At 41.3% G+C, this 24,504-nt stretch overlaps 2 protein-coding genes and 1 long non-coding RNA gene across 6 annotated transcripts in view; 1 reads left to right on the forward strand and 2 right to left on the reverse strand.

Annotated features, from left to right (window-relative positions):
* Nucleotides 1-4,736, forward strand: part of LOC117523261 (vinculin-like) — a 127,356-nt gene extending 122,620 nt beyond the window's left edge. For 2 of the 4 annotated variants that reach the window (XM_034184724.1, XM_034184725.1), the window contains 3 exons: nt 2,602-2,805; nt 2,888-2,992; nt 3,901-4,736. In XM_034184724.1, coding sequence (XP_034040615.1) covers nt 2,602-2,805; nt 2,888-2,992; nt 3,901-4,047 — 456 coding nt within the window. In that variant the 3' untranslated portion in view covers nt 4,048-4,736. The remainder of the gene's footprint in view (nt 1-2,601; nt 2,806-2,887; nt 2,993-3,900) is intronic. The other 2 variants (XM_034184726.1, XM_034184727.1) reach the window with 1 other exon arrangement.
* Nucleotides 4,737-5,076: 340 nt separating this feature from the next.
* Nucleotides 5,077-8,513, reverse strand: LOC117523262. Its single transcript, XR_004564456.1, has 3 exons — nt 8,502-8,513; nt 7,634-7,640; nt 5,077-5,325 (listed from the first exon to the last, which is right to left on the reverse strand). It is a non-coding gene; the product is annotated as an uncharacterized LOC117523262 (long non-coding RNA).
* A 905-nt stretch (nt 8,514-9,418) lies between these two features.
* LOC117523719 (AP-3 complex subunit mu-1-like) lies at nt 9,419-21,151 on the reverse strand. The gene is made up of 9 exons (XM_034185314.1): nt 21,095-21,151; nt 20,526-20,803; nt 17,514-17,685; nt 17,252-17,389; nt 16,982-17,067; nt 16,758-16,891; nt 13,977-14,184; nt 12,583-12,727; nt 9,419-11,074 (listed from the first exon to the last, which is right to left on the reverse strand). Exons 2-9 carry the CDS (start codon nt 20,796-20,798, stop codon nt 10,974-10,976), a joined length of 1,257 nt encoding a protein of 418 aa, XP_034041205.1. The 5' UTR covers nt 20,799-20,803; nt 21,095-21,151; the 3' UTR covers nt 9,419-10,973.
* Between the last annotated feature and the right edge of the window lie 3,353 nt (nt 21,152-24,504).

Raw genomic sequence — 24,504 nt, forward strand, 5'->3', positions numbered from 1 at the left:
GTGTTCTGTGTGTAGAGTGTGGACTCACATAATGGTTCCTTCTTTCACAGACTCGGTTGTTGCGGCCACCTGGGGGGTGTCGGCGGGGTCCTTGGGTCCGAAACAGCTTCTGGCTCCGGACCATTAGCGCTGCTGGGAGCGCACCACGCCAGACCGCACCTTTTATTATCATTATGTATCACTGTTATGTATTAAATTCAGTTAGCCTTTGTACCGTGCTCTGCTTATTTCATACTGGGTCCTTCAAACGCTGGTCGGTTCTCCGAGCTGCGTCCGACACATAACACAAATGTGTGTTAATAAAACCGCACTACTAAATTTTAAGGTTCAGAAAAATGTAGTTCAAGTTCATTTGGAGCCTGATTGTTCTCCACACATTTTATTTGAAAATGGGATTTCTCTCATATGACACAATTGTTAAAGGTGAGTGTTTCACTCAGAGGCTTACAGTGAGGAAAATAAGTATTTAAACACCCTGTGATTTTGCAAGTTCTCCCACTTAGAAATCATGGAGGGGTCTGAAATTTTCATCTTAGGTGCATGTCCACTGTGAGAAACATAATCTAAAAAAAAAATAAAAATCCTATAATCACAATGTATGATTTTTTTTTAATAATTTATTTGTATGTAACTGCTGCAAATAAGTATTTGACCCCCTAACAACCAGCAAGAATTCTGGCTCACACAGACCTGTTAATTTTTCTTTAAGAAGCCATCTTATTCTGCACTCTTTACCTGTATTAATTGCACCTGTTTGAACTTGTTACCTGTATAAAAGACACCTTCTTCACACACTCAATCAATCACACTCCAACCTGTCCACCATAGCCAAGACCAAAGAGCTGTCTAAGGACACCAGGGACAAAACTCTAGACCTGCACAAGGCTGGGATGGACTACAGGACAACAGGCAAGCAGCTTGGTAGAAGACAACAACTGTTATGATTATTTATTAGAAAGTGGAAGAAACACAAGATGACTGTAAATTTCCCTCGGTCTGGGATTCCATGCAAGATCTCACTTTGTGGGGTAAGGATGATTCTGAGAAAGCTCAGAACTACACAGCAGGACCTGGTCAATGACCTGAAGAGAGCTGGGACCACAGTCACAAAGATTACATTAGTAACACATGATGCTGTCATTGTTTAAAATCCTGCAGGGCAGCAAGGTCCCCCTGCTCAAGCCAGCACATGTCCAGGCCCGTTTGAAGTTCACCAGTGACCATCTGGATGATCCAGAGGAGGCATGGGAGAAGGTCATGTGGTCAGATGAGACCAGAATAGAGCTTTTTGGAATCAACTCCACTTACCATTTAGAGGATGAGAACAACCCCAAAAAACCATCCCAACCGTGAAGCATGGGGGTGGAAACATCATTCTCTGGTGGTGCTCTTCTGCAAAGGGGACAGGACGACTGCACCGTATTGAAGGGAGGATGGATGGGGTCATGTATTGCAAGATTTTGGCAAACAACTTCCTTCCATCAGTAAAAGCATTGAAGATGGGTCATGGCTGGGTCTTCCAGCATGACAATGACCCCAAACACACAGCCAGGGCAACTAAGGAGGGGCTCCGTAAGAAGCATTTCAAGGTCCTGGAGTGGCCTGGTCAGTCTCCAGACCTGAACTCAATAGAAAATCTTTGGAGGGAGCTGAAACTCCAAACCTGAAAGATCTAGAGAAGATCTGTATGGAGGAGTGGACCAAAATCCCTGCTGCAGTGTGTGCAAACCTGGTGAAAAACTACAGGAAATGTTTGACCTCTGTAAATGCAAACAAAGGCTACTGTACCAAATATTAACATTGATTTTCACAGGTGTTGAAATACTTATTTGCAGCAGTAACATACAAATAAATTATTAAAAAATCATACATTGTGATTTTCTGATTTTTTTTTTAATTTTTTTTTTAAGATTATGTCTCTCACAGTGAACATGCACCTAAGATGAAAATTTCAGACCCCTCCATGATTTCTAAGTGGGAGAACTTGCAAAATCGCAGAGTGTTCAAATACTTCTTTTCCTCACTGTAACTGCTACTAATCTTATAATTAAAGCTGTAAAAAAAAGTTGTTACCCTTTAAGGAGAGGCCCTTTAAACTTGAATTTGTAAAGAACATTTTGGCTGATAAATTATTAAAAATGAACACTTCCAGGATATTTGTTTGTTGCAAAGACATTCATAAGAACACATATATCTGACAAACCCTAAAATGCTCCATATTGCATTGAGCTGAAATGTCCTGGACTCACAACTTTTCAGTAGGTTTTGTGAAAATCAGCTACTTAGTAAGATAAAATTTTGCTGTATATTTACATCCCCTAAGATGCTCAGCCCAACCTTTTTTCCCCCAGTGCCACTGACTAAAATGTAATAATTTCTCTTCCATGTCAGCTCTACTTTCGTGACCTGGTTTGGTGTACTGTAATCACTTTATTGTGCAATCCTGTTAATGATTCTTTAATTAGATAGAAAACATTACCTCCTCAGTGGAGGTAAACACGTCCTGTGCAGCATTTCCTCGTGGTTTTCATGTCTTATTGCCCAGCTTCCTGTTCACAGCTCTCAGTGCTTCCTCCTCTGTTCCGTCATTAACGTTCATAGGGTAACGACATCATAGCGGCGGCCAAGCGGATGGCTCTGCTTATGGCAGAAATGTCTCGGCTGGTGCGTGGAGGAAGCGGGAATAAACGAGCGCTGATTCAGTGTGCGAAGGACATCGCCAAGGCCTCAGATGAGGTGACGAGACTGGCTAAAGAAGTGGCCAAGCAGTGCACGGACAGGCGCATCAGGACTAACCTGCTGCAGGTGACGGTGTAGAACGGCACAATCACAGCAGTGACCCGCATCCTCATCTGATTAAAATTTTTGACGTGTTTCCTTCCCAAAGGTGTGTGAACGAATCCCGACCATCAGTACTCAGTTGAAGATCCTCTCAACTGTCAAAGCCACCATGCTGGGACGAACCAACATTAGTGAAGAGGAGTCAGAGCAGGTATGGTTTGTTACTTTGTCCCCTTGATGTTTGTATTTACTGCAGTTTGTCACCTTTACCTGTGACTTTAAAGAAGTGTTGTCACTGCGAAAGAAAATAAAAAAATGTATTGCAACACAGCAAAGAAATCTCTTGTGGCACTCCACAGGGTAGCTGTTTGAGCCCATTTATGTTTACTATCTTTCATAAAGCCCCACCTTATAGTGTTTTAAAAAGTCTCAATAGTACTAAAGTTTTAGTGCTTTATTAACACAAGGTAATAATAGTACCTGTGGGCTGAAGACAGTACAGCTATAATCTGACATTTGACCCCTGTGACCCTCATCTTCATCCAGATGACTGGCCTCTTGCTGACTTTCTTTAAGGATAATTTTGTGGTCAGACTTCATTGATTTGGTAGAAATGAGCAAAAGTACCTGGGAGGAGTTAGCCAGCAGACAGGCAGACATGACCTTGAACTCTGGCAAACTTGACCTTGGTGGACAATTTGAGGACCCACCTCCATATGTGTGACTGGGTTAGGTACACTTCAGAGTGAAAAACAAATACATTGACAGTTGACCTCAATGGCCTTGACCCAGTGATTTACTTTTTTAAAATGGACTTCACCTTAGCAATTGTATGTGTCAAGTTTGGTGCAAATCAAAATTTTGACCTTTAACCCATGCTGGAACTAATCCTTTAAGGGCCATTCCATGGATGACTTTCATCCACCTACCAAGTTGGGTACAAATCAAAGAACCTGGGAGCAGCAGGGGAACAGACAGATGTTGTTCAGATTATAGTATGATGACCAAATATTAGGAAGAACCTATCAGAAAGCAAGCATGAATATTGTCAGTGCATCTTTGCAGTTTATATAAAGTTTTCCCCCGACAAACATTCCCCTTCCCTGTCTTCCTGACCAGGCCACAGAGATGCTGGTCCATAATGCCCAAAATCTGATGCAATCAGTGAAGGAGACGGTCAGAGAAGCTGAAGCAGCATCTATCAAGATCCGCACAGATGCAGGATTCACCCTCCGCTGGGTGCGCAAGACCCCCTGGTACCAGTAAACAAGCCTGTACACTGGAATTAGCCACAGTTTGACACCGCAGTGCACCACTCCAGTCAAACTAGCAAAGAGCACTCTCAGTGCGAATGAACTTATGCACCTCTTTTGAGGAGGACAGCGGGTCATGGCTACCCATCCTGCACTGCAGCGTGGCCGTGAGTGTGAGGAATCCCACCGTGTGGAGTGAATTCAGCTTTGCTCTCTGGTATCCCTTTATCAGTAACTGTGGAATAGCTCCATAGGGATAGCTATATATTTACAGTAATATATATTTTGGTATGTTAAGAGTTTACCTAAATGGCAGGTATATATATATATATATATTTTTTTTTTTTTTTTTTTTTTTGAAGAATGTTTTTTCTATTTTCTATAGGCAGGAATATTTACTTCCAATTGAGCTTTTTCAGTGAGACTTTGTTATTGTCAGTATGTACAGTTAATTATTTGATTCATGGGTAACACTCGGCTATGAGCTTTGACACTAAAACGGGTGGAGCGCTGTTTGGGCTGACCACACGCTTAAGCTCTGTCCTCTTCATGTTTACTTTTAATAACAATAATGAAAATGTTCTTAAAGCTTGTCACGCCAGATTGATGACGTTTTTACTTGAAGAACTAAATTGTCTTCTACATAAAAAATGCTCTAGCTCTTAAGCAAATTATACTTTTTAAACTGGTATTATAATTTGATAATAATCTATCATTGTCAATTATGAATTGATAAAAGGTTTGTACTTTTAATGATATGGTTTTCACTTGAGGTAGTATGTGTGATGAAAGTAATACTCAAGGGGGTTTTGGCAGGGGCGGGGGGGGTACTCCGCTGTACTTTTTGAGGTTTTATATTTTAGCAAGAAGAAAAACTATTCAGATTTTTTTTATCTTTAACTAAAGTGCACATTTAACAGTATAACTGTCAAGGAGTCTTTCAGAAAACATCAAAGCTAACCGCTTAGATTCTGACACCCTGTTCTTAGACAGTTTCCACCAAGTATTCTGGTTTGCACACCAAATGTCGAATCGTTTGGAGCATTTGGTCTAAAAATCTGATTGTAAGTTGCTTCACAGCTACAACAAAACGTTTTGCCAGTTTTGCAAAGCCAACCGTGATCCTGCTTTCATGATGTCTTCAATGACAACGGCTCCACTTAAAACTGGTGGAAAGGAGCACTGGTACTCCAGATGGCACAAAGCTTCAAGAACCCGTTCCCTGTTGGTGGAAAAGGCCTGTAATAGCTCAGTGGTCTTCTCTGAAATATTTGCACTGCAAAAACTCCATCTGAATGAAATGAGGAGTATTTAATTTGAAGAAGTTATAAGAATCTGCCACTGTAGGATTTATTGGTGTTAATTAGAAGGATGCTAGGATTCATAGCCATCTCTCAATTTGTGTATAATTACCTGCAAAGACAAATCAACGCATTTTCATAATCTCAGAATGAGCATTCATAACTACTGTACATGAAAATTCAGTAAGGTATATCTTATATATTATATTCCAGTTCTAAGGTGGAACTATGCTAGTATACTAAGGTATATTTAAATATCTAAAAAGGAAGAGTAAAATAGAAGAGTAGAAAAGAGTAGGGTAGAGCCACTTAGGTGCCTGGTCTTGAGAACCAGGGATGGTAGGTTGAAAAGCTTTTTTATTCCATGGGAACTCTCCCTACCCACCTAAGCGGCTCAAGAAATGGGAGCACGACCCCTTTTGGAGGCTGCTATGTTGCACTACTATGTTGATATAGTAGCCCAAAAGGGACATAATTACTCCACCTTTTGCATTTTGCAGCACAGCCAGAAGAATGAAGAACAACAAAATGGGAGCAATCAGTAGTTGCTCCCATAAGCCCCTTTCACACCGGGCCTGCATAGAGTTGCATTGTGCTGCGTATCTAGGAAGCAGGAATGGCTGCGTAAGTTGCGCGCAGGGGGGGCAGCTTGGCTCCATGACAGTGTTTTTACAGACTGCCTGGACATGCAGATGGATTTGATAACAAAATGTTACAGCCTTATACCAAAATTGAGTAAATACATTTTTTTCCCCTCAGAAATTGCCAAGAAGGTGCAGGTTTTCTTTGTAACCAGCAACTCCACCAGGTGATTTTGCTGACTAACCTCACTTTGAGCAGATGGAGAGAATTAATCAATGAAACCACCTGGTGGAGTTGGTAGTTAAAAAACAAAACCTACACCTTGGCAGTTTCTCAAATCAGTTTGACACCTATGAATTACAGCCTCAAGTCTTCTTGAATATGATGCCACAAGCTTGGTGCACCTTTCTTTGGGCAGTTTCATCCATTCCTCTTTGCAGCACCTCTCAAGCTTCATCAGGTTGGATGGGGAGCGTCGGTGCACAGCCATTTTCAGCTCTCCCCAGAGATGTTCAATCAGATTCAGGTCTGGGCTCTGGCTGGGCCACTCAAGGACATTCACAGAGTTGTCCTGAAGCCACTCTTTTGATATCTTGGCTGTGTGCTTAGGGTCATTGTCCTGCCGAAAGACGAACCGTCACCCCAGTCTGAGGTCAGGAGCGCTCTGGAGCAGGTTTTCATCCAGGATGTCTCTGTACATTGCTGCATTCATCTTTTCCTCTATTCTAACTAGTCTCCCAGTTCCTGCCGGGAGACTAGTTAGTTCCACCCCCACAGCACGATGCTGCCAGCACCATGCTTCACTGTAGGGATGGTGCCTGGTTTCGCCCAAACACGACACCTGGCATTCACGCAAAAGAGTTATCTTTTTGTCATCAGACCAGAAAATTTTGTTTGTCATGGTCTGAGAGTCCTTCAGATGCCTTTTGGCAAACTCCAGGTCGGCTGCCATGTGCCTTTTACTAAGGAGTGGATTCCGTCTGGCCACTCTACCATATAGTCCTGACTGGTGGATTGCTGCTGAGATGGTTATCCTTCTGGAAGGTCCTCCTCTCTCCACAGAGGAATGCTGGAGCTCTGACAGAGTGACGATCAGGTTCTTGGTCACCTCCCTGACTAAGGCCCTTCTCCCTCGAATGCTCTGTTTAGACGGGCGGCCAGCTCTAGGAAGAGTCCTGGTGGATCTGAACTTCTTCCATTTATGGATTATGGAGGCCACTGTGCTCATTGGGACCTTCAAAGCAGCATAAATGTTTTTGTACTCTTCCCGAGATTTGTGCCTCAAGACAGTCCTGTCTCGGAGGTCTACAGACAATTCCTTTGACTTCATGCTTGATTTGTGCTCTGACGTGCACTGTCAACTGTGGGACTTTATATGTAGACAGGTGTGTGTGTCTTTCCAAATCATGTCCAATCAACTGAATTTACCCCAGGTGTACTCCAATTAAGTTGTAGAAACATCAAGGATGATCAGTAGAAACAGGATGTACCTGAGCTCAATTTTGCATGGCAAAGGCTGTGAATATTTTTATACATGTGATGCCTTAGCTTTTCATTTTTAATAAATTTGCAAAAATCTCAAAAATGTTTTTCACATTGACATTGTGGGATATTTTGAGGGATATTGCTTATGAAAGCAAAAGGCATGTGAGCATGAACCCCTGATGCCAAAGAAGCAAAACAACTGACCAGTGATGGCATAATGCAATCTGCAACCTCACTACTAGATGATGCTCAATCCTACACACTGTTGCTTTAAGATTTCTTTAAATAAGACCTTAAAATTAGCTGACAAAACATTTTGAGCTGTATTTTACTATATTAGGAAGTGTTTCATCTTTTGCAAACCAGCACTTTACAAATCTTATGGCATGACAAGAACAAAAAAATAGTTTTGTCTCATGACTTAAAACAAGACACTTTCAAAACTCTCTTAAGCTATACCAGATGTATTATCTAGTAAGTGCTCATATTTTACTGAAATATGCGATTGTATCTTCTAACTACCATATTTTCTGGGCTATAAGTTGCAACTGTCAAAAAATGCAATGGAGAGGAAAAACAAAAAGAAAACACACAGGAGTATAAGTTGCATATATTTTTGAAACATATGTCACATATATAAATAAAAAAAAATAAGCAGTGTAATGTGTTTCTCATTCCCAGTACACTGAAATATAGGGTCATTGTGTGTACTTTCACACCCCTTTTTTGGGGACATCTTTTGACAATAGATGATAGTGTATGTTTTTTTTTCTTCATATACAAGTCCCTTTGGAATACAAATTGCAGGACCTCCCAAACAAGTAAAATAAATAACTTGCAGTCCAGAAAATATGATGGATATTTTGTCTAGACAGATGAACCTGGCTAAAAATTTTGGCTAAAAGTTTTTGCAGTGTGATTTTCGAGATGACCCTGGTGGTTTGTGTGTGTGGGGTTTTCGGGCTGAATCAGGCAACTATTCAAGACTATTCTTATTAATGAATTAGGGACTTTGTGATTCAGGACTCTGCAAATGCAAGCAGATCACTGATCGCATAGTTTCTTTTGCTGCCGGCGCTTCCTTTCCGTAAATAGGAACAATTTATTATAATTTTTTTAATACAACATAGGCAAATATAACAGTTGAAGAATGTTTGTGTGTTGAAGCCTCGTCTCTAAACAGTGTTAAATGTTGGGATAGAGCTCTAAATAGCAGACGAGAATGTTAACCACGTTTTAATTTGGGCTTTCTGAGCATGTAGTGGTCGCCACGGAGATTGACAGGATGGAATTGTGTGTGTAGATGATGTGCTGCATCCTGAATGTACTACAATAGCTTCAAGCCCTGCCAACACATCTGCTGTGCCTTGGAAGAATAAAATTCTATAACGATGACAAGAGAGCTTCCCTTCATTTGCCTTTTGGTGCCACTATGTGAATTAAATTGAGTAGACAATCGTACCAGTGTGCATGAAAATAGGAAGGACTATGGCAGTCTGTCATTTGACCCCAGTGACCTCTACCTTCACCAAGTGATTGACCTCTGTGGGGTGGGTAAATCAATAATTAAACTTTGGCCTTCAACCCTAATGATCAGGAATGAACTTTAGAAAAATTTGACCTCATCTGGGCAATTCCAGAACCTACCTACATATGTGTGCCAATCAGATTTAATAACAATAATTTAAAAAATAATAATTTGACTTTAGACTCCAGTGACCTTGACTCAAAGCTTTTCAGGGCAGTTCTGGGGTTGACTGTGATCCACGTTTCAAGTTTGGTATTAAATGACCAAAAGATCTGGGGGGAGTATGAGAACAAACTGAGCAATAAACCAAAACTTTGACCTTTAACCTCAAAGACTGACATTTGCCAGGGGGAGAGAGCTCAAAGGTAATTCTGGGGTCAGCCTACATACACACGTCAAATTTGGTGGAAGTTAGCCCAAGAAGCATGGAGGAGTTGTGGAACAAAGAATTCTCAGATTATAGTATGATATAGTGGGGACCCAAAAACTACACATGTATCATTTTTAAAAGAGTTTTATATGAGATGTTACACACCAAATATATATTTTCAATTAAATACATTTGTAGCATTTCCCATGAGGACGACTGATTGTGTAAATGCTGTGCTGAGGAAAGAGGTTGTATTCAAAGACTGTAAGGATCTGTGGGAGCTTTTTATAGTTATTCCACCACAGACAATAGTTACAAATTAACCCCCCCCAGTTAATCATTTTTAAACAATTAATATTACACTTCTCTAATCATTTCAGTCTCAGTGTGCAGAAAGAGATGACATCATTGACACTCAAGACAGATCAGTTGCAAACATCTTAAAGTTCACGGTTCAAAAGGCAGATTGTAACATTTCAATACAAGTCACAGTCAACTTTCAAGTAATTCATAAAAGCCACAGCACAAGCTTCTGACAGTTAGCGAAGCTCCAATTTTAATATTGCAATTTCAAACTATCCCAAGACATTTTGGTTGTCTGAAATATTTCACATATTCTGCTCAGTCTCAGAATTGGCATTTATACTTGTACGTGTAGATCTCTCTCAAAGGAACCTTAAGTCACTTTGAGGGATATACATCCTGGAAGGTCACAGTTTGAATCCTCGGCCATAGCTTGGAACACCTTTTTAAGGTTGGGAGGGTGTACATGATGAACCATGATGTTCCATCACATGCCTGGCCTTTATTTTTATTTTGTGTTTCTGTTACAAACTGAACAAACTTTGGTAATGCTTTGCAGTTCCATGGAACTTATAATGTTGTGCATGCTACGACATCGCTTGGAGGACGACTGGAAATGCCAACACACAGTATAACATTGGCACCTTATGTTATACGTGGACATGCTAATTTGTAACTTACAGACCGTGACCTTCTGAGATGCATGTCTGTGAATGTGAGAAACAGCTTTAGACATTAAATGTCTTATCTGTCAGGCCTCCAAAATACACAGATTGTGTAGCTGTATGCTACAAATGGCACTTGAATATAAAAACCTTACAAGGCCACTTAAGAGTCAGTATGTGCAAAATTAGCTGCATTTAAGATGAGGGTAGTTAGTATATGACATTTTTTCTTTCCCTTCAAAAACACACCTGCATATAAGTATGGAGCAACATGTAAAAAATGTTTTCAAAAAGTGGCTGATTAGTGTCAGGCAGCATGCACAAAGATTATGGCAATGTGCGGAGAAAAGAGATTTCTGTGGCCCTTATGAATGCTGCAGTTACAAGCTGAATGTTTTGTTTTTAAAGACTGAAATATTCTCCTTTAGATAAGACAGTGTTCTAATAAAAAAAAAACTGTGGAACACACCATTACGATGCTGTATATTCAGCCTAGATTACATCACAAGGTCTTGCTGATTTTTAAGGCTTTCCCTTTACAGGCCACAAGCATCCACATATATAATCACACATATAATAAATATCTGTTAGAATTCAAACTCATTCACGAATAACCCACTGGGCCATACGTATGTAAAACTTGAGGTTACAGCATGGAAATATCCCCCCATGATGACACACACTGTATGGTTGATGACCTTGTACTCAGGTCCGTACTTGGAATTTCCCTGCTTTAGTCACATATTTGACTCCTTTAAATGGTTTGTATTTCTCACCATACATGTCAAGGCGGCTCACTTTAAGACCTGCAACATAAAGTCCAGAAATCAGTGAGTGAGAATTAAAAAAAGGAGCTGCATCAGTTCTGACAATTTCCAAACATATTCCACAGTGTTCATTGCTTATTCTTCCCCCCTCATGGTGGAAAAGCACAGAGAGAGCACCCTCAAATGCTTCATCAGAGCACTTTCAGTGTTTACAGTGGGGGGGAGAGCTGCACATGGGATTTGTTTCGATGACAACAATAAACTGTTAACGACTAGCTTATATTGTATGGCGATAAAAAGTACCCACCCTCAAAAAGAACCAAGTGTCCAATCTGCAATCACAGATGAGGGGTTTTTTTTGTGACAGATCTTGAGTACCTAAGCAACAAAAATAGACTTCTCCTCTCCATTGCCTGGCAGTGTTCTATGCATTTTGGGTCAAAATGCATAGAACACTGCGTCAAAATGCATAAAACACTGCCATTTACTGGATGGGAGTGTGAATACTTGTAGCAACCAATGATCACACAGTCGCTTTGTGCAGAATCGTACACGTAAACAGAATTTTCAGTTTTACAAATGCCCTTTTTTTTTTTACAAATAAAAAAATGACATATTTACAAATACACATTCATTTGTAAAAACCAACACACACATTACAGTAACTTGCATGTTGGTTTTTACAAATAAATAAACCAACCAACAAGTGATGAGCGGAGGCTTATTTTCCCATAATGACTTTTGGCATCTGTGTGTGTTAATGCTCAAACCTTCAGAATTAGCACATTACTTTAAAACTAAAAGATATGTGCGATATTTTCACTTTGTAAAAATGAAAGCGATGTTAATGTCGATAAACTGTCCGGCATTAGTTTTGTTTATAAATCGCACTGTAAGTGAAAACTGCCTTACTTTTGATGTCTTCTGCCACACGTCTGTGCTGTTCCATGTTGAAAGTAAATGACACTTCCTTATAGCAGTGGGAAGGGTGTACAAAGACAGAAGCTCTGACTCGTTGCTCGTGTTGGGTTTCTGATCGCCTTTGATTTTACTCAGAAGCATCAGCAGTGTTTAAACTCAAAATTGGCTTGTCAGTGGTGGCCAGTGTGCCGGAGTCAATCAATCAATCAATCAATTTTTTTATATAGCGCCAAATCACAACAAACAGTTGCCCCAAGGCGCTTTATATTGTAAGGCAAGGCCATACAATAATTATGTAAAACCCCAACGGTCAAAACGACCCCCTGTGAGCAAGCACTTGGCTACAGTGGGAAGGAAAAACTCCCTTTTAACGGGAAGAAACCTCCAGCAGAACCAGGCTCAGGGAGGGGCCGATACTTTTAGTCGATACTAAAAGTTAGCAGTTAGCTGTAACTTTTCAAAAAAATTTTAGTGGTTTTCGCTTTAGCATTATAAAAGTTAACTTTTCAGTTAGCGGATATCAATGCTAACTTTCTGGTTAGCTGTGCTCACCACTGGACGTAACGGAATAAAAGGTGGTATATGATAAATAAACTTGAATAGAGATGTCATGCAGTGAGGGGTACCTGATATGGCCAACTGGTGTATCTTCAGGTCAATGTTGAGTGAAGGGTTCTCCTCTGGTTTTGGGGCACCCGTCTGCATACTCAGACTGCCACGGAGTGTAGGAAGCTTTTGAGAGTTCAGTTTCCCAATGGTCCACACCAGAATCTACCAAAAACAAATGTTTCCAACATGAGTATAAAACAACATTGTCAGCCTATGGTTTTATTTCTCTCATAACTCAAGAAATTCTGATCAAACATTACATTAAAATGCTTCTACAAAACCTGGTCATCATTAAAGCTATAAGTGTGGAGGACTGAATGCCATCTAGTGGTGACTTTACAGATTACATTATGCACTTTTGTTTCCCATAAGGTTTTCGCTTCTTTAGAGACAGGGATTCATGCTCCCTTGTCTTCAAATATGATAAGCACTATTACAAAAATGGGGGCTCTCAAACTTGTTAGCCTGCATTAGTAACGAGCAACTAGTAGACAGTGTACAGGTGAAAAACCACTGATTTCGCTTCATTGTTTCCTACTGCCTAGCCACACTGTGAAATGTGGAAGGCGGGGTAAGAATATACTTTTTGAACTACTGAATGAACATGGTGGATCAACATAGTGGTCTCCATGAGGGGGTGCCAATGTCATTATGAAGGTCTCATTTAATCAGTGATGTGAGTGGCTCTTGAAGGAAAAAAGACAAAAACCTTAAGTTTTTTTCATGACATCAGGGCTGCCGCACACAGCGAGGGGTCTGTGGGAAATGCTACATGCAATCTGAAGATAAATGAAAGCTGTTTATTAGTCCCATTTTCTTGCTCATTTTAGTCATAAAAAGCATATTTTCCCATCCAGTGCAGCATTTTTGACAAGTTATGTGTCGTGCAAAACGACACAAAATCTTTTCATATCAATATCTTACGTCTACAAGCATGTTAAATGTTAATCATATTTTCCTCCACATGAATATTTCACACCCATATAACAGACAAAACCATAAAATGCAGATTTAGCAGGGTAGCTCAATAATATATCCAGTTTGCATGGAGACAGTTTGAAGTAAATTTATCCCAAAGACAGATTTTGGGACAAAAATAACAAACAGAAATAACCCAGAATGGTTCACAACGGAAGTAAATACCTGCATTTCCGAGACTTCCCATAAAACTCCCATCACTGTTCAATGAAAACGCATCAATCCATTGGTATACTCATGAACAAATGATTGTGAATGCTATATTGCATTCATGCTAATAAACACCCCTAAATCCCACACACTGTAGCTTTAATTATTGGTAAAAAACAAAAAACAAAACAAAAACAATCACCATGACAGAAAAAAGGTGCTTTTGCCATCTCTGTTTTGCACAAAAGAAACACTACCTTTGGGCAACCTTTTAGATGGTTACCTTGGTAGCAGGATCGCAGCTGTAGCTTCCTTGTGTGGCTGTGAGGTTTGCACTGAGTACAGATTTAGGCATGTGGATCGTGACCACCAAGCCTTCGACAGTCTTCCCCATGGTTTGCTTGGGTTCGACTGTAATGTCCAGCCGGCCACAGGATCCAGTGTCAAAGAAACAGATGCTGTGTTTCACATAAATAGGAATGGCCACGAGGCTGTGCAAGGAAACAAACACACACTTTTAAGAACAGTCCAGCTCATACAGCTTGACTGATATCATTGTAAAATCTGTGTAATAAAAATTTCAACTGTAATTAACAGGACTTCATTTTCCAGTATTTTTGACGATAAATGACACAGTCTTACAAAAAAAAAAAAAAGTACCTTTATGTCTGTGGTCTGTTGCAAAAACACAGCTAATTTTAATGCTGGTAATGTATGCATTTTGTAGGGATTCCATGGCAAATATATTGACTTCACTCCATGAGGTTTTACACACAACATGGAGGAGGAGCTTCATGTGGTATTCAGCGGGAACTCAGAATTTAGGACTTCAAACTAGGAAAATAAACTGCTCAAATCTACACCAGCTCATTTTGGCAAACCAAGTTAAAACATTCTAACATTTGTATTGACCACGGGCACAGCAAACCTGTGAGTGCTGTCTGACGTGTGTTTAGCAGATGTCCTGCAAAATGTTCATGTGAAATAGATCCAGATTTTATCTGGAGTTTTTCCCTCACTAAGAGCAGGTAGCTCAGTGGCATACGGAGATGGGTTACCAACATGTAGATCTGGGTTTGATTATCTGTCACACTGCCTCTGTCTTTGCATTGTCTCAGTCCAAAAGCTGGAAATGGGTACCGGCTGTTTCAGACTGGGGTCCTATCCAGGGAGAGTCATAGACTCATCTGCTTCATGCTGCAGAACTTGAGGAAAAGCACCAGTGGGCCTCGGGGCCTACACAGGACTTACTAATTCCCAACAGGACCTCTTGTGGACTGTGATTATTAGTTGTGTCCTTCTGTCTTTTTGTTTCTATTTGCCTTTTTTGGTGTTGGGGCAGCATCTTCAGTCACAAATGCAGGACAATCATGCATTTTCAGCCATGGTGCCATAACCCTAACACTACAATAAGGAAAACTGAGTAGCATCTTGCCACAATTTTTATCCACATGGGTCAAAATTCTGTAACTGACCATAGCTTTCATTAGTGGCACCACTGCCATCGGACCAGCCTGGTTCAAAATTTTAAAAACACATAGTGAATTTTGAGAATCTTGGCAATAAGATTGTGAATACTGAGGAATAAGTAATATTAATGCAAAATAAAACCCTTTTTGATTCAAGTTTTAAAAAAACAAGAGTGCTCTGCGAGCACAATATCCACTGCTGGCAAATGCTGCTTTGGTCCAAGTGCTTGCTACATTCTGATAACATTTCAAGGTATGTTATAGTTGATTTCAGCATACAGACACCCACTCATGAAACTGATTGAGTCTAGATATGTTAATTACGGGCCATAACTCTGGTAAAATGGGCCCCGACTTGAATCAAGTTTCACGAAATTCCTCCTAAAAATGTGAGAAGAGTTAATTTCAGAATGCTTATACCCTTTTGGGGACAGATGGACAGGCACACGGAAATCACCACGATATAATCCTCTATTCAGTTTTTTGCTCCTCAGACACATGAACTAAGGGCCCTGTCCCACTGGGGAGAGGATTAATTGCGCATGAATTGAGTACACAAAGTACGGGCATTCGTTGTCGTCCGCAACAAAAATGGCCAAAAATGACAAATGTCCCAGTATGAATTATGGATATATTAATAATATATAGCGAATATATGATGAACAATCACGGTTCTATAACGCATGTAGTCAGGAAATGGATCAGACGCATTGTGATTATCACGGCAGTATTATGGGTGTATTATGATGCATCACGCACGAAGTTAAATCTGTTATAAACACAGGAATAAATAGTTTAACAGCTGCAGACAAGAAGGAAAAACATGCAACCGTTTTATCCAGCTTTGACAATGTAAACAAGTCAAATAATTACCTTTTTAGATGGCTCAAAATGCTTTCTGCAGCTGGGCCGCTTCCTCTGTTATGCAGGAGGTGATTAGAGCCATTTTCAACAGCCAATTTGCAGAATAAAATGATTAATCCGCCACAAAATAATTATTTTATATAGGCAGCATCCAGCGCAGAGCGTGTGGCGGCTGGTAGAACAAAGAACGGCGTCCAGCTGTGAACACAGCGCATCTGATTTGCATCCGCCGCAAATCAGATGAAAAGCAGACATAATACAAACGCTTTATTCGTGGCCAGTCTGTATGCAGTCGCTACAACTTATTTTAGTTCGTGATGTGGACATGATGGGCACACAAAATATCCATTTTACACACTGTCCCAGTCCGCTGACAAGCCACAAATCCCTGTCAGTTGCGGATATCAGCAGATGACGGCGAATATACAGTGCATAGATTGAGTATGTATGGAGTATGTAAGGTGGATGTCATCCGCAGCCAAAATTTTGTGCAGCTCAAAAATCCTGTTAACGGATAAACGTGCCTCTGCGGATAATTGCGGATGTGTGCGGGTGTCGGCCAACTCATACAAGCATGCTTCACACATATTGCAGATGTTAAGCGAATGAGCCAATTTTGTGCGCAATCCATACGCAAATTCTCCTAAACGCCAGTGGGACAGGGCCCTAACAAATGGCTGTCATCATAAGGAAAAAGCGTTTTCATTTGATTGCATATGAGGCAAACATACTTTTGAGCCCCGACATGATACGTCATGAGGGTGAAATATCCATCTGGAGGGATGAAGGAGAGGACGCGCTCAGACTCCCAGCGTTTAAAACGCACACAAGGATGAAAACTTACATCGTCCAGAAGCTGTGGATCCTGCAGTCAGGGAAGGAAAAAGTAATAACTTGGGCACTGACAAAAAGCATAATAAAGACTTTGCACACAATACTGAAGACAACATCGTACCCTAAAGGACAGAGTCAGGTCGGGCATCCCTGTGAGCCGCACGCAGGCTTCAATTACACCCTGGATCTCTGCAAATACTGTTGCTCCTGAAGATAAAAAAGTAAAAAACAGACAACAACATATTTGCAGATATACTACAACATTTTTAGAATTATTCTGTCGTTAAGCCCTTTCCATCAACTCCATGAAAACCAACATAACAGGATACTTTCATACTAACAGTCAATGTAAATACCAACATGCAGTGATCAAACAAGTGCTTGTGTGTACCTGACTTGTCAATTATTGCATCTATTTCCTCGATCACATCAAAATATGCCTCATTATTGGAGTATTTAACACCTGCTCGCCTCCATGGGATATTGGACAATTGGCCTGTTGGCAATATGTCTCCAACGTTACTACCGCCTAAAAAGGCACGCAAAGAAAACATGTAAACACAAAACATATTCATGACCACATGACCTGTAATTAGGCTCAGAGTGCAGTAGTGACTTTTAATTTCAGAGTAACACTTTATGATGTCATTTACCTGTGAGTGAATTGACGACTGATCGCAGCATGGTGGGAGGCCTGATCATCTCTTTAAGGACGTTGGACTCTGTTGCCAGTGGAAAGCCATTGTCCAGCATTTCCTCCAACAGCTCGTACACAGTCACCACATTCTCCTTGATAATATTTTCTGAGCAGTCGCCAAAGTAGTCCTGAGAAAACAAAAGAAAGGAGAAAAAAAGCCCTGTTACTCTAAAAGTAAAGATCAGGCAGTCATGTGCAAGATGGTCTGTTAACAAAATGTCTGAGGGGATCTGACAGACAACTTCAAAAAGGCACCATTATTATACCAGTGGTTCTTAATTGTGGTTTTCTGGGACCACATCATCTAACTGCCGCTGTTAAGACATCAGACTTAGTCCACCTTGGGTAAAGCAGAAACAGATCGAAACATACACATTATAACCTAATGTGCACACAGGGTCCTCTCTTCATGAAGGTGATCCCCAGCAGACACTGTAGTATGGATGTCTAATGTTTTACAGTTTTATTAGAATACAGTTACAACATAACTGTGCATTTAAAGAACCGCTGCAATACATTCCCACACATTCAGATATTTTTCCCCTTAATATTGCACTTTCTTCTAATGTTTCTGTGTAGGCTCTCAGTTGTCCAGGTGGTTTCCATAGTAGAGAAGCTTGAATCTTCGACTGGACTGGGTTGCTTGACACGAGGACGTTTCGCTTCAAATCGCAGAAACTTCCTCAGCTAAAACTCTTGCTTTGGTGGTCTGATTTCTGTCTTGACTCTTGTAGAGAAGAATAAACAGAAGCCACAAAAGCTGGAGTTTTAAACCTAACCAGACCCCTCCTACCGAGAGGCCGACTGCTATAGGCTAGTGACTATAGCTCTAATTAGCAACTATTGTGCTCTATTTAGCACTCTGCTAATGACAGGGCAGCTGTCCCCCCTTTCTTCTAATCTTATATTATACAGAGACTTTCAATTGCACTATTTCATACTTTACTTTTGTTTCTTATTTAACTATCTGTATGCACTGAAAAAGGAGAAGCTCTCCAATCTCATTGTACATTTTATATAATGAAATAAAGAGCAGAGTTGTCATTACTATTCCAATATATATAATTTAAAATTTTTAGCTCTCGTTTTGCATTTTAAAAGTAGCACTCAGTATCAACCACTACCACAATGTATAATCACACAGTACATCATGAGAAGTTACAGTGGTTTTCGGTGTGCCCTGGGGATGAAAAATTCAGCACTTGCATGGTTCCATGAAGTATACACAATAGCAAAAATGTTGTGTCATGTTTGGTTCAAACACCAGGGTTATTCAAAAAGGTAAAAAGCAAGACAATCAAGATAGAGTGACATACACAGAAGCATAACTTGTCGTGGGCGTTTCCCCCGTTTTGGAAAAATAAGTAAAAATTTTTAAAACGTCAGAGGAAGTCCCTTAATTTTGTGATACAACAGTTTTCCAAAATCATTGCACCACATGCAAATCCTGATCCTATGAACAGTGGTCCAAATTACAAAAATAAAATTTTTTTTTTAAAAATTACTTGTTTATCAAAGCTTCTAAGGTGATTTAAACAACTGACAATCTGTCAGAGTTCCAGCACTCCTCTGTGGAGACGGGAAAACATTCCAGAAGGACAACCAGCTCTGCAGCAATTCACCAATCAGGCCTGTATGGCAGCGTGGCCAGACAGAAGCCACTCTTTACTAAAAGGCACATGGCAGCCCAACTGGAGTTTGCCAAAAGGCACCTGAAGGACTCTCGGACATTGAGAAATAAAATTCTTTGGTCTGATGAGACAAAGATTGAACTCTTTGGTGTGAATGCCAGGTGTCATGTTTGGAGGAAACCAGGCATCATCCCTACAGTGAAGCATGGTGGTGGCAGCATCATGCTGTGGGAATGTTTTTCAGCAGCAGAAACTGGGAGACTAGTCAGAATTGAAGGAAAGAGGAATGCAGCAATGTACAGAGACATCCTGGATGAAAACCTGCTCCAGAGCATTCTCAACCTCACGGTTCATCTTTCAGCAGGACAATGACCCTAAGCACACAGCCAAAATATCAAAGGAGTGTCTTCAGGACAACTCTGTGAATGTCCTTGAGTGGTCCAGCCAGAGCCCCGACCTGAATCTGATTAAACATCTCTGGAGAGATCTGAAAATGGCCGTGCACTCCCCATCCAACCTGATGGAGCCTGAGAGGTGCTGCAAAGAGAAATGGACAAACCTCCCCAAAGATAGGTGCACCAAGCTTGTGGCATCATATTCAAGATGACTTGAGACTGTAATTGCTGCTAAACGTGCATCAATAAAGTATTGAGGAAAGGGTGTGAATACTTATGTACATGCGATTTCTTACTTTTTTATTTTTGATAAATTTGCAAAAATTTCAAAAAAGCTTTTTTCATGTTGTCATTATGAGGTGTTGTGAGTAGAATTTTGAGGGAAAATGTATTTACTCCATTTGGAAATAAGGTTGTAACTTTTCAGATGCACTGTACAAAAAAATTCTGAGGTTGCTCCGATTCAGATAGTGCATGGAATACATATAATGAAATGCTTGACTGAGGTATGCACTCTACTGAGTGCGTTTCCACGTCAGTGTCATAGACGTTATAGGGTATCGCAGAAGGTTAGATAACCTGAACCTGGGGCATCAACCACAGCTCACCTCAGGTTCTATAAGCACAATAAATAGACTGCATTTATATAGTGCTTCTCCATCTGCCTCAGAACCTCAAAGCGCTTTACAATTATGCCTGATATTCACAGACACACACACACCAATGTCAGGGTGCTGTCATGCAAGGCGCTCACTACACAACGGGGGCAACTAGGGGATTAAGGACATTGGCCAAGGGCCCTTAGTGATTTTCCAGTCTGGCTGGGTTTTGAACAGAGGATCCTCTAGTCTGAAGCACAATGCTTAAACCACTAGGCCATCACCTCCACACAGATCTACACCAGTGTTGCTTTCAGATAAATAAGGCAGAGTTTGATCACACCTGAAATGTGTCAGCCACTCTGTGCAGGAACTCAATGACAAACAGTGGAGGCACTTCTGTTTGGACAACAGACAGGAAGAAGATCTTTCCCCGGTATATGCTGATGAGGTAGTGGTGTGGGGTCTGCAGCACAGGGGGCACATTCTCTGGATCCACCGCTTTCTCCTTCACCTCCAAGAAGTAATCGCACACACTCCGGCCGATGACACTCTTCCAGTGTTTCTCCAGGAAAATGTCTCCCGAAGGATTAATCAGGAACAGGCTGTGGATCATCTCAGCTGGAACAATAAAGTGTTTGTTAGTGTTCCTGTGAGAGTGAACACTTTGGAATAATCCCCACAGGCCATGTTCATCATTTAGCAATGCAGAAATCCACATTAAAGAGTACAGAAGCAGTTTAAATTCTTTATCCACAAATTAACTTTAAAGAGGCTGACACATTATTTCAACATTAACCTGCTGTCAAACCTCTGTCTCAACCAGCTGGTGGCAAACACGTTTATTATCTCCATCTTAATGTGGGGGAAAAGTGAAGTCACGTATATAAAATTGTATAATTTCAGTTTTACCTGCGAACGCCAGCTGACGGTGCCAAATGAAATGTTTTACTCTAAATAAACAAAAATTTTCTGAGTCGCCCAACACGCGCCTGCAGTCCTGTGAACACGTAAACGCCCCAAAGTCGGGACTAAACTTCAAAAAATCTATAACATAACGTCCAAATACCTTTATCAGAGCAGTGAAAGAAGTCAAAGATTAAGCAACCTTTCTGTACATGCTCATATTTTTTACTTTGAGAACTAAACTTTACGGCTTTGTGATCAGGCAAATTTGAAGACAGCAAAGCACATGATGCGGCATCCTGTTGGATTTTTCCCTGGGTGTTGTCTGTCAGGCACTATCATAAAACGACGTCTGTACAGGCTCAGAGTTCATTTACAAAAACAATAGAGGGTTTTCAATCACGTGACCGATTTGCTGCAGGACAGGTGCCGTCGCCATTCTGGATTACAAGGAGGCTGACGCATGATAGAAAAATGAAGAGAATGTACGGTTATTACGAGGCTTTAAATCCTTGAGATAAAGCTATTTATCGTGATAGATGTGTAGCAGTTGGTTTAGTGGATCCGTATCTTATACCAGATAGTGAGTTTAGTGTTAATGTAACGAAATGGCCGACCGTGTCACACTGCGATATTGTGTGAACTAGGAAGCTGCCGACCAGGTCAGCCTTGCCGGCCTCCTGCAGAGCATCACAGCGGAGCTCTGAAAGCGGAGGTCGTCTTGAAGTCCTGAGCGATTTCTCTCACCAGGCGCTGGAAGGGCAGCTTGTGGATCAGCAGCTCGGTGCTCGAGGACCACAATGTAAATAAGCATCCGTATTGGAAGTGTTCTTGTGTTATCCTCTGCAGTGTTTTTACGTATTGTTATATAATTTTATTGCCAAATAAAATAAAATTCTGGGAGCAGTGGATTTCTGTTAGCGGCGGATCTATCACAGCGCCACGGTGCCGTGAGGCTTCTTCACACCGACGTTGAAACTTCTGCAGTTGTTCGCCAAATGCACGAAGTGTAATCACAGCGGCCACCGCGTCGTAATCCAGAATGGCCACGGGACACAAAATGACGTGACCGATATGTCACATAAAAACCCTCTATTCAAAATTCCTGCTTGACTGTGTGGCCAAACTTACTCAAATGCAATCATCCGCAGGCTGTTTGCCATTTATAGCCCAAAAGTTCTTAATACTCTGCTGTAATGCTGCGTTCAGAACAACTCAGCCACATGGGGTGTGCAGCCAGTACATTCTGAGTGCCGGTCCCATGCCCGGATAAATGAGGAGGGTTGCGTCAGGAAGGGCATCCGGCGTAAAACAAGCCAACCCAACTATGCAGACTCAGAATCGAATTCCCATACCGGATCGGTCGCGGCCCGGGTTAACAACGTCCGCCACCGGTGCTATTGCCCAACAGGGTGCCGGTGGAAATTGGGCTACTGCTGGGCGAAGACGACGAAGAAGATGAGGAAAACGTTGCCACGAACAGCGGGAGAAGAAGAAAACTAGAAGGGTGGAAATGAGAGTGGGGACTTTGAATGTTGGTAGTATGACTGGTAAAGGGAGAGAGCTGGCTGATATGATGGAGAGGAGAAAGGTAGACATATTGTGTGTGCAAGAGACCAAGTGGAAGGGAAGTAAGAGCAGGAGCATCGGCGGTGGGTACAAGTTGTTGTACCATGGTGAGGACAGGAAGAGAAATGGTGTTGGGGTCATTTTAAAGGAAGAGTATGTTAAAAGTGTGTTGGAGGTTAAGCGAGTGTCTGACAGGGTGATGAGTGTGAAGTTGGAAATTGAAGGGGTGATGATGAATATCATCAGTGCATATGCCCCACAGGTAGGTTGTGAGATGAAGGAGAAAGAACATTTCTGGAGTGTGTTAGATGAGGTGGTGGAGAGTGTGCCCAAGCATGAAAGAGTGGTGATAGGAGCAGACTTCAATGGGCATGTTGGTGAAGGGAACAGAGGTGATGAGGAAGTAATGGGTAGATATGGTATCAAGGATAGGAATGGGGAAGGACAGATGGTAGTTGATTTTGCAAAAAGGATGGAAATGGCTATGGTGAATACCTACTTTAAGAAAAGGGAGGAGCACAGGGTAACATATAAGAGTGGAGGAAGGTGCACACAGGTGGACTACATTCTTTATAGGAGATGCAAGCTAAAAGAAATCACAGACTGTAAGGTGGTGGGAGGAGAGAGTGTCACTAGACAGCATAGGATGGTTGTAGGATGACTTTAGATTAAAGAAGAAGAAGAGAGTGAGAGTTCAACAAAGGATCAGATGGTGGAAGCTGAAGGAGGAAGACTGTTGTGTGAAATTTAGCGAGCAGGTGAGAGAAGCACTAGTTGGAGGGGAAGCAATTTTGGACAACTGGAAAAGTACTGCAGATGTGGTGAGGGAGACAGCTAGGGCGGTACTGGGTATGACATCTGGACAGTGGAAGGAAGACAAGGAGACTTGGTGGTGGAAAGAAGAGGTCCAGGAAAGCATAAGGAGAAAGAGGTTGGCGAAAACGTTTTGGGATAGTCAGAGAGATGAAGAAAGTAGACAGGAGTACAAGGAGATGTGGCGTAAGGCGAGAAGAGAAGTGGCAAAAGCAAAGGAAAAGGCATATTGCGAGCTGTACAAGAAGTTGAATAGTAAGGAAGGAGAAAAGGACTTGTACCGATTGGCCAGACAAAGGGACAGAGCTGGAAAGGATGTGCAGCAGGTTAGGGTGGTAAAAGATGCACATGGTAATGTGCTAACAAGTGAGGAGTGTGTGCTGAGAAGGTGGAGGGAATATTTTGAAGAGTTGATGAATAAAGAAAATGAGCGAGAGAAAAGGCTGGATGATGTGGTGAGAGTAAATCAGGAAGTAAAAGAGATTAGCAAGGAAGAAGTGAGGGCTGCTATGAAGAGGATGAAGAGTGGAAAGGCAGTTGGTCCAGATGACATTCCAGTGGAGGCATGGAAATGTCTAGGAGAGATGACAGTAGAGTTTCTAACCAGATTGTTTAATAAAATCTTGGAAAGTGAGAGGATGCCTGAGGAGTGGAGACGAAGTGTGCTGGTTCCTATTTTCAAGAACAAGGGTGATGTGCAGAGCTGCAGTGACTACAGAGGCATAAAGCTGATCAGCCACAGCATGAAGTTATGGGAAAGAGTAGTAGAAGCTAGGCTTAGAAAACAGGTGAAGATCTGTGAGCAGCAGTATGGTTTCATGCCGAGAAAGAGCACTACAGATGCAATGTTTGCTCTGAGAATACTGTTGGAAAAGTACAGAGAAGGACAGAAAGAGTTACATTGTGTGTTTGTGGACTTAGAAAAAGCTTATGATAGGGTGCCAAGAGAAGAGTTGTGGCATTGTATGAGGAAGTCTGGAGTGGCAGAGAAGTATATTAAGGTAGTGCAGGACATGTACAAGAATAGTGTGACA

This window comes from Thalassophryne amazonica, chromosome 13, assembly GCF_902500255.1.
Source record: "Thalassophryne amazonica chromosome 13, fThaAma1.1, whole genome shotgun sequence".
Lineage (NCBI taxonomy): Eukaryota > Metazoa > Chordata > Actinopteri > Batrachoidiformes > Batrachoididae > Thalassophryne > Thalassophryne amazonica.

Coding starts and splice junctions, on each gene's coding strand:
- LOC117523719 (XM_034185314.1), bottom strand. CDS start 20,798: ATGATCCACAGCCTGTTCCTGATTAATCCTTCGGGAGACATTTTCCTG. Junction 17,068..17,251: donor TGCAATAATTGACAAGTCAG/GTACACACAAGC, acceptor TTTTATCTTCAG/GAGCAACAGTATTTGCAGAG. Junction 14,185..16,757: donor TATCATGTCGGGGCTCAAAA/GTATGTTTGCCT, acceptor TTCCTTGCACAG/CCTCGTGGCCATTCCTATTT.